The 10,516-nt window shown below is 40.1% G+C and overlaps 1 protein-coding gene across 1 annotated transcript; it reads right to left on the bottom strand.

The window, feature by feature from the left end:
* Nucleotides 1-54: 54 nt before the first annotated feature.
* Nucleotides 55-3,334, bottom strand: LOC122311307 (cytochrome b561 and DOMON domain-containing protein At3g61750). The gene is made up of 5 exons (XM_043125821.1): nt 2,926-3,334; nt 1,933-2,329; nt 1,243-1,532; nt 600-908; nt 55-512 (listed from the first exon to the last, which is right to left on the bottom strand). Exons 1-4 carry the CDS (start codon nt 3,166-3,168, stop codon nt 627-629), a joined length of 1,212 nt encoding a protein of 403 aa, XP_042981755.1. The 5' UTR covers nt 3,169-3,334; the 3' UTR covers nt 55-512; nt 600-626.
* Between the last annotated feature and the right edge of the window lie 7,182 nt (nt 3,335-10,516).

Raw genomic sequence — 10,516 nt, 5'->3', positions numbered from 1 at the left:
ACAATCCCTTGTCTCCAATTTAAAATAAAAAAAAATAAAATTAGACAGCTTGTGGGGGGGGGGAACAGCACTCAATGGCTACCTGTATGATTTATAACTCTTCCACTTGGAATCAGTGTAATTTTCATAAAAACAATATTCTCGCTTGCTCATCACCTTCTATAGTTCTATATACAGATTTTGTACAGAAAGAGAGCAAAAAATCCTCAAAATATCAAAATAAGAACAACCTCTGCTGACATCAAGAAAGAAAATGACCACATCAAAAAGTGGAAGTTCATCACTCTTGTTAGTTGGCTTGAAAGGGAAGCTGAGAATGATAGGTTTTGTCCAATTTGGCAAAGAATAAGAAATCGAGATAGGATCAAAACCCAAGTTCGAACGGGTTGCAGTGGAAATTGAACCAGAGTGAGATTCAACAAGCTTGCCCATTTTCAAGATCAGAAATCAACACAAGCATATATAATTTCAGACCCCTTTGTCAGAAATGCAATATAGCATCAATGATCAACCTGTTTCAGTAACGTGGTCATGAAAGTTCAGAATATCTTCATAGATAAAATAATGAAATGAACATTTTTGCAAAGAGAGAATCAAACCTTTTAGAGAAAAAACTTTAGTGTAACTTATTGAACCGGATTCATTTGGAAGGATTGATCCATGTCAGTAGCCTTCTCTGACTTTTTCATCCACGCCAATACTTCCAGAACAATGACTGTGACGATGACTACACTCAGAAGAAATCCGTAGCCTATTTTCCAATCGTTCCCTGCACCTCCAATCTGGATTCCCAACACAATGTTCAAAGCTCCAAAAAAGAGGGCAAGTCTTCCAACCCAATGATGGTACCAATTCCAGAACTTCCGAATCTTGGCCTCCCTGTTCGGCCGTAGAAAGAAAGCCAGAATCTGAACATCAATCATAATTCTCCATTAGAAGTTGTGTAGATGCAAGTTACCAATATTAAAAAGGAAAAATGCACCTTCCAACTTCCAAATAAGGGGGAGTTTTAGATTTAGCATGATTACCACATTATAATATTCAACTACAAACAGCATTCGTTTAGTTCTGGTCATTACCACACCAGATGAAAATTATGTTGCAATTTTGATGGCTGGAACCTAACTGAGATGGAAAATTATTACTTTCAATTGTTCAAAGTTGCATTGTGTTAATTAGTTTTTAACAAATAGAATAAATACTAGAGAACTCTTAGATTGAATCATAGTGTTGAGGTTGAACCTGAAGAATACTGAGTACAAGAACAAAGATTCCTATGCCTCTATGCGTTGGAAAATCAGCCTTTATCATATTATAAAGTCGACGTCCGAGTACCACGCCAGCAAGCCCAATGACAAACCCCACAACTTGAAAAGCCGAATGAAGGTAGTACCATAAGGGGTCCTTATGCTTGAAGTATCTTGGGATGATTGCCCCAATAGGAAGGATCAGACCCCATCCGATTATACCCAATATCCCATGGTTCTTTTTCATCGGGCCAAAATCAGTGGATGCAACGGCCACATGAGAACCTGTGAAAGTTAGAAGCAGTATCAGTCTGTGTTCTGTACTGCAGAAAGAATCAAGACTTGTTATTGATTGCATCCAAAGGTACTTAAAAAGTCAAGATAAAAGGGCCACTTGAGTTGTGAATAGGGTAATGACTGTATACAGGGGATTTTACCATGCAATAAGCTGAAGGAAACAGTTGATATATATAAGAGTTATGCTTCTTATGAACTGACGTATAAACATCCCACTTTCTATGGAACTCGTTACAAAACTCATTACAGTTATTAAAAGAAGTCAAAATAGCAGTACTCTTTATGGTGGTTGATGTGGAAGGTTTCCACATCAATGGGTGTGCCAATAAGCAGGCTTGTAAATAGATTTTTTCTAACGCAAAGAATTCAAGTGACAGTGAGAAAAAACCTGGAGAGAAGTCAAACATGATGGTTGTTTTGTCATCATGCTTAGATAGGTGGGAGTGCCTTGGGGTTGCGCTTCCAAAAGCCAATATAATTGGCTGCCGAGCAAGGTGATTTTCAAATTTCATCTGGTATGCCAAGTGAATCATGGCCCCATGAATCCCCACATAAGTAGGAATACCAGTTAGTGGCAATTCGCCTTTGTCTGGTAGGACTTGCCATTCCTTGGAACCTTGCAAATAGTATTGCTTGATTTTTGCATGACCTTTTCTGTTAAGCCATCCCACCATGGCACTGGAACCAACCATCTTACCATCCTTAGAAAACCCCAATCCCACCCAACCAGTGGTGTAGACAGCCGACAATATAATGTTTATTACATGATCTTCGTTCTGGGAGTGCTGCAGCAAAAGATGTACATTAGTATTGATCTACCAATACGACACTGTGGCCACTTTTTATTAGGAGGACACGTGAATAGAGATCCTTTCTTATTACCTGACCGAATTGAATAAGAATTGAATTATTCAATTCTAGAGATCTAGACATAGACACAAGTTTTACAATATTTAATACTGCCCATATACGAATTTCGAGAACAAGGAGCTTCACATGATGAACATTAATGTTGTGTTAATTTATGTGTTTATATCGGACCATTCAATTCTTTTAAGAAACTGAAAAGGATTTCAATCGGAATAACCTCTATAAAAGGTATTTTTTTATTATAATTACCTGTCAATGTTTGGAAACATGATTATGTTTTTTACCTAAAAAGCCAAAACTTTATGAGTATTTTACCCTACCAAAGGACACGCTCAGCAATAGAAACGAAGGCAAATTAAGCTAGGAACCAAGCAAGGAAAAAGTTCACACCATACTAATATAATGGCAACCATCATATGTAAGATCATAAACAGATTAACTTGCTATATCATACCTCAAAGTATGCTAATCACGTTAACTGAAGAAGATTAAATTAGAGCATCGGACTTACCCTCAAGACAAAAGTATTCCAGATAGGTTTACAGAAGACATGGGATAAGTTTCCATATGGCGTAGGAAGGAAACTCAAATCCGTCCCACAAAGCTCTGGCAGTTCACCCCGGCCGCCACCACCACCAATGTTACCACTCTCATGATCTGCTAATGCAGGAACGTTCAGCTCCAAGACAAGAATCGAAACACAAAACCCAACAACGACAAGTTGATTCGGAACCCAAGATCTCAAATTTGCCATTCAGAAAACTATTAGCGAAGTGTTGATTCTGGGAACAAACCAGCTACAAGAACAAGAAGTGGGAATGTGATTGTGAAGCAATGTTGTTGAGACGGTTGAGGAGTCTAGATCCCTTGGGTTTGAAGGTGTAAGGTTGGTGGTGAGAGAGGGGGTCGGAATGTGATCGTGAAGGAATGGTGTTGAGGGGTCTAAATATCTTGGTTTGAAGGTGTATGATTGGTGGTGATGATTGGTTGGTTGGTTGGTTGGGGGGGGGGGGGGGGGGGGGGGGGGGGGGGGGGGGGGGGGGGGGAGGGGTTGGTTGGAAATGGAGTCTGGTTTGAAGGAATCATCATTCCCGCCCTTTCTTGCAAACTACGTACTGCTGCTCGCATTTCTTTTTCGTTCCACTGTTTTTTAGTCCTAATCTATAGAAATAATTATTTTTCATTTATTTTTCAGAAAAAAATTATTCGTGTGGATCTGCGACTAATACCATGTAATTTCCAAAGTATATGCATCTCTCATGAAGCATCCTTATCCGCTCATTAATTTAATTATCATTACATGAAAAAATATTCTTATAAATTAGCCATATATATCATCCCTCAAATTGATTTATAACTAAAACAAAAAATTAATAATATATGCAATTGAGTTAATATATTCACAACAGGCAGATTGTGCTTCTCGACACGTAGAGGCAAGTTCTTTCCATCGCGATTACCCTCTTTAGCAGACATACACCTGGACAGTGGAGGACACACCAATTTATTAACCAACCCTCATCGAGAATTGCGAGACTAGTGATAGGCTACACACTTGGTACAAAACGCCTCGTCTCACCGAGCTCTTTCTTCACGTTGTGGGATCTCTGTAGAACTTAAAGAAACTCTCTCTATCTCTGTCTCTCTTCTTGTCGTCTGCTCTAAGTAAGGCATAAGCTCTGAGTATGAGGGAAATGCACAAAAGTTCACACTCTTAGACGCCAGAACCCTCATTGAACAGGGGGAGGCCAGATCATCAGCAAAATTTGGTGAAAGCTCACGATACATGTAGGTTTTCTGCTACGATAACACTAGAAATGTCAGTTAATGACTATGGGTATGTTGGGTTACGATGTGTTACATTTTTGTTTCCCCTTCTTTTAATATTCTTCCGCATGCATGATACTTCATTTGATTCACGAGTTTTGCTACATACAAGCAAAGTCGCGTACTAATCTGTGTCCCAATACTGATTCATTCATATTTAAAATTTAAATTAGCGTTGTTTTTTAATAAAATCTACTTTTTAACCAATCACATTAGATTAGTGCACATATTAGTAAGCAGTTATACTTGCGACTAGATTTTTCATTTCTGTCTTATGAGTGGATCATGACCCCAAGTCAAGATGAGACATTATCTTGGTGAAGTTTCTTTGGTTACTTGGGGCATTAAATGATGTCATATGGGTTATCGCTAGGCGACAATGGGCTTAGCCGAGATGGTAATGCTCTAGGGTTAAAGTTGTGGTCTCTCAACTGACAAAGGCTAGAGGACGCCACGATCAAATACGAAGTGTGAAGTTAGGTGTCGCTTGTTACGAAGTTGTACGTGCGGTAGTTACTTGTGGTGCAACAAAGAGAGCTAGGGTGTACATATGACCATGAGAAAGGGGAGATCGTAGCATGCATATTAATAAATGGAAATGGTTGATGATATGGATTTCATGTTATTGAATGGACCTAAGGTCCGATGTTGATGGTTTTCACAATGAGTTTGGACCTGGGGCTAGGAAAATGTTATGAGATGCTTTGGGCATTGGGTGCTCCAAAATTACTATGGTGATTTATGTTTACTAATTGCTTGAATGCTGGAGCCTCGGTTTGTATATTATTTCTTTGATATTATCTGAAATTCATTACTTCATATTCATTACCACATCTTGCATTTATAGTTGTTGTATGGGTTACAACTTAATGAGATTTCCTCAAAATCTTACCATGGTATTGCCACTAAGGTTTCACTTTTCGAAACCGTAGACTTTGATGCATATGTAAATAATAAAGCAAGATACGAAGAGGAGGGGCAAGTGCAACCTAAGGAATAGTTTGGGGGCCTATCTCTGATAAGCTATAAATGTTTGTAATACCTTGTAATCTTTTGATTTGGGTGACAAACAATTTATGGTTTGTAATACTACTAACAATGGTGTGGAAGTGACTTATAGATAATATTATTGTTGGGCGAGTTATGCATAGTTCTCTGATACTCATTGTTACAGGCTTGAATACCTGCAACACAAGTAAGGTGGTGGCTCGGGATATGGATAACCTTCGATGCCTAAGTCAGTGTTCCTCTATTTTTCAAGAGAATTTTAGTAAATCAAAGAGCATGAAGGTTGGCTTTTATACTGCTACTTGAGGTGGTCCCTTGTATCCCATGTCGGAGAGAAGGGTCACATCCCCTCTCCCAGCATGCTCCTATTAGTGGCAAGGGGTTGTGTCACGCACACTATAGGGGATATGTTGCCTTACTGTGACATCTGCTAGTGTAAGCATTTATCTTTCGACGGTGTGACCCTATAATTACATGTGTGTGTAAGAATGTTGGCACCCCGTCACCTTAGAACCACCTCTCCTTAGGCTTGGGACTTGGGCTTCTTCATCCCTAGGCCCTAGGTCCCTTATCCTTTACGCAAGTCGTGGTTGGGTCGCAAAGGGGGGTTGACGTGTGGAGGCCCTTCAGCATAGACTCAGCTCGGCTCGAGTGGGATATAAGCATCCCTCCCCAATTTTGCCCAACCTAGTATGGGATTTGCATCCTCTCTAGTTACCCAGTCAATTCTCATTGTACGTGTACACTGGGAATTTTATAATCATTTTCTTCTTTTGTGTAGGTTGTGATGCTTGGCGTGGAAGGCTACTTGTCACACCTGACAGATCTCCTTCCTATGTTGGAGGTTGTGTTTGATGGTGTGGCCCTACTTTCTCTTGCACAGTGGAAATTGCAGGATTTGTCACTTGTCGTTTTGCTTCACTTGTCGTTTTGCTTCCTCATTATGCTTGTCATTTGTCTATCTTCGCAGTCACCTATTTAAACTCAAGTCCCCTTTCATTTTTCACTTTCTTGCTCCAGTCTTCTTGCTCACTCGCTTTTTTGAGCCCAACGTCTACTTCCATTCTCAAACTTTTCCAAGTCTTTTTCTTCCCCTGCCTCCAAGCCCTATCAATGGCGCCAAAGAACACCTCACATTTTGCTTCTTGGGTGCTCGTTCATCCCATCTTGAGGGATCTGCAAGAGTCCTAGAGGGTCCAGAATTGCCCGAGGCTCGCGATGAGTCCCAACATTTTAATGGGTGTCACTAAGCCTCGTCAGTGACTCTTGTAGACCTGAGGTCATTCAAGAATTCATTTGGAATGCCTCGCACTACAAACTTCGAGGCCCTGGCTAACCGCCAACGGGTCGTGGACTAGGAGGGGTTTGCCATGAAGGTGGCCCTATACCCCTCAATGTATACCAATGGGCTGCGATTGCCCTTTACTGCCTAGTTCGTGAGATTCTGGACATCCTCTGCTTGGCTTCGGCGCAACTCCACCCACACGTGTGGAGGATCTTGTTGTGCTGCTATATAGTTTGGCACATGGTCTTGGGACCCCTCGGTGAAGTCTACCCAGACCTAACCGCCAAGGAATTCTTATTTACTCACAACATGTTGCGCTTGGATGGCAACCTGTGCAGTTTTCGTTCTCAGGTGAGATGCAAGGTTGCCTACTTGGAATCTCGTTATTCATGCATCAAGGACTAGTTCAAAAGATTCTTCTTCATGATGAGCAAAGGTTGGGAGTTCCCCATTCGTGCCATTTGGGGCATTGTACTAGATGATAAAGAGATCAGCTTGGAGTTGATCGGGCATGAGTAGGGTCGGTTAGAAGCTATCAATGCTTGGGTGAGGGCTCACCTTGATGACATTGACTACAAGGCCTTGCTAACCAGGGCCAATATAGACCACTTCTTGACTTCCCTAGACCGGTCTTGCTTCGTCGGGAGAGGGCTACTAGAGAGGCAATCATCTTCATGGGGATGAATGAGACCTCCCAACCCCTATTATAGGGAAGGGGGAAGAAACCTTGCATTGAGTTTAAAGAGGAGTTGTCGGAGTCGGGCGATAGCGGCAGTAGCTCCGAGCCACAGAGACAGCCTCTTGTGGGTCAACCTTTCCATGACCCTTCCTCCTCAAGAGTCTTGGAGCCCATCCACGAATAGTTGCATCCTTTGGTAAGTGCCAATGCTTCTTAGCTTGAGCGGGCGTCGCCTTTGCTGCTGGTTGCACCCTGGGCTCCCACCCTGCCAGTATCGTGCCAAGTTCCCACCTCGTTGAACAATGTGGGGTCAACAAGAATCCTCAACCATGGGGAAAAGGAGTTAGATATGGCCTTCTTTATGGCCTTTCTCAACCCTTCCCCAAAGGACTTAGGTTTTTGTTCTATCACTTGAGGTCCCTTTAGAGTTTGTCACCTCTCCTAGCGTGGGGGATTTCGACGTGGCTAGGGACACCCAAATGATAGCGTGCTCGGGCAACACTGAAAAAGTCATCTCCTCGCACCCTGACTCGGATATGGGGTTGTCTCCAAGCCGTACTCAGGTCATGGATCTTGGCGAGGATAGGGTCTCCATCCAGGAGTCCCCCATCTGTGTGTCCCCCAAGGTCGAGGTTGTTTCAACCATAGCCTTGGAAAGGATAGGTTGAGGTGGCTCCTCCTTTGGTTGTTGCGAGGACATTGGAAGACCCCCGAGTTGAAGAGCGGGTGATTCTGATCATCCCCTCTAGCTAGGAATCTAGTGACGCTGAAGCCTTGCCGGATGGGGCAAAACTCGAATTGGTTGGTTCGGTTTTGGCCTAAAACCGAAACCGACCAACTGGTGTTTTTTAGGAAGGAAAACCAGTTAATAAAGAGGGTTGGTTCAAGGTTGGTTTGACCAGTTCTAGCTAGTTTGGACCTATCTTTTTGGGCCCTTGTTTTTACACAATTCATCATCCTTTTGGGATTTTTTTGCTCAATTCATTATTCAAGATCATTTTGGGCTTTTTTTGTTGAATTTTTAAAATCCATTTTAAATATTCAATTTCATTTTAATTTTAATGTCATTTATACTATTACTAACTAGTAACTACTAAGTATATACTACTATACTAATTACTAGATAACTAAAAAGAAAAAAAAATTCCACTAGATGTTTAATACACATTACAAACAAAAACAAATTGTCTTAAGCAAGTAAGCAGCAATTGTTCTTTTATAAAATTGTATTAAATCTTCAACATCTAGATAGATTCCCAAGCAACATCCAAATTGTTTTTAGTCTTCAATAGTTGCAACACTTGATTGTGCTCTAAACTCTATATAGAAACATTAATAAGATTAAAACATCACATATTAATGAATTTGGATAATGAGAAATAAATTAAATGAATTAATAAAATTAAATGAATATTGAATGAGAAAAACATTACTAGATTCTACCACAAAGATCTCCACATTATCCATAGACTCTCGAATATCAATTGGCGTTGACGGATATCGCAACCAATTCTGAGTACAAATAAGTGCCTCAACAGTACTTAGAGCCAAAGAACTCAAAAAAGAATCAAATACACGATCTCTTGTGCTAAATGTTGACTCTGATGCAACCATGGAAACAAACATAGCCAATAAGTCTCTTGCAATCCTCATAAATATGAGATAATTAGGCTCATCACCAAACTAACAAGTCAAAAGATGTGCTGAGTGCCTCACAACCATCTAATAAGTACCTGTCCACATCTGTTTTGGAAACTGAAGATCTAGTGGCAGAAGATGCTTGATACCACTCATAAAACAATTTTGACTCAAGATTTTCGTCACCATCATTTGTGGTTGTAAATGTTGGAGGGGGCTCATGTTCACAGCTAGTCGAGGTAGAACTAAACATAGCATTATACTCCACCTACAAGTCTGCTAATAACTATCTCACACTCGAAACCAACTCTTCAGCCCAAGTCTTATCATGAATCTTTTTCAGGTGGAATGTAAGAAGCTCTAACTTACTACGTGGATCAAGTACAATTGCAATCAACAACAAGTTCATCATATCTAATGAATCCCAATACTTATCATATTTCATTCTTATGCTTATAGCCATGTTCATCAAATAACTATTGTCACTCTTACTCAGTCAAACCAAGTTTTTTTGGAGCATAAAAATCTCCAAAAAATTGGTGTTTGTCGTGATATATAAAGACCTAAAAAATTGATTAGTGGTGTCATAAAACATCTACAAAAACTTCACAAAAATCCGCAGTGTCTCCCACTCCTTAACTCTAGTAGGCCCCATGTGTCCATCATTAAAGTAATAGAGCAAATTGTAGTCCTCACTCTTTGTCTGCTTAAAAGCCTTCTTAAATTTTTCAGTCGCCTCCAACATCATGTAAGTTGAATTCCATCAAGTTTGCAGATCAAGAGACAACTTTATTTTATAATCAATTTTCTCTTTCTCTACACTTCTCTTAAACTTGTCTAATCTTGTAGAGGATGAGCGCATATATCTAATCGCATTTCTAACCATTATGATGACATCATTACACTCCTTCAGACCCTCATCCATGACAAGATTCAAAATATGAGCATAATATCTCATGTGCATATACTTTCCCTCAACACATTTTTCGTAAAAGAATACTTCAAATATGAAATTGCGGTATCATATGAGTTAGCATTATCAACAGTTACAGTAAATAGTTTATCAATGCTTCAATCAAGAAGGCACAATTCAATATATTTCATAATACTCCCAATAGTATCCCCTCGATGATTAGGGATTAACAAAAATTAATGATTTTTTTTTTGGCAATTTCCAACCACTATCAATGAAAAGTGTAGTTAGGCACATATAATTAAGACTTTGTACCGATGTCCTTGTATAGTCAATGAAATCCTCATTCCCCCATCTTTATACAACTTTTTAAGCTTGGCATTTTATGATGCGAACAATTTTATACAATCTCTTACAATCGTGACACGACATGGAAATTTGAATTGAGGTTCAAGCAACCAAACCATCTTTATAAATTCTTGCCCTTCAACAATTCTAAATGGCAATTCATCGATGATTACCATATCTACAATTGCCAACCTCATAGCTTCTTCACTATATTTGTGGGTCACAAGATTCCTTACCACACTATCATCACTCTTTCCAACCCCTTCAACCCCCTCCTCGGGTGTTGTCTCAACGCCAATATTTTTTGGTATCTATCCAAAAGCTCACGTTTATGAGGATTTTTAGGACATGAAGGCAAATGGTTTTGCATGGCTGAAGTTTCGTTCCTCTTTGAGTGGCAAGCG

The sequence above is a fragment of the Carya illinoinensis genome, chromosome 1, assembly GCF_018687715.1.
Source record: "Carya illinoinensis cultivar Pawnee chromosome 1, C.illinoinensisPawnee_v1, whole genome shotgun sequence".
Classification (NCBI taxonomy): domain Eukaryota; kingdom Viridiplantae; phylum Streptophyta; class Magnoliopsida; order Fagales; family Juglandaceae; genus Carya; species Carya illinoinensis.
Note: the sequence above shows the minus strand (reverse complement) of the source record. Positions and strands in the feature narration are given on the sequence as shown.

Coding starts and splice junctions, on each gene's coding strand:
- LOC122311307 (XM_043125821.1), bottom strand. CDS start 3,168: ATGGCAAATTTGAGATCTTGGGTTCCGAATCAACTTGTCGTTGTTGGG. Junction 2,330..2,925: donor GGAATACTTTTGTCTTGAGG/GTAAGTCCGATG, acceptor CTTTTGCTGCAG/CACTCCCAGAACGAAGATCA. Junction 909..1,242: donor TTGTACTCAGTATTCTTCAG/GTTCAACCTCAA, acceptor ATTGATGTTCAG/ATTCTGGCTTTCTTTCTACG.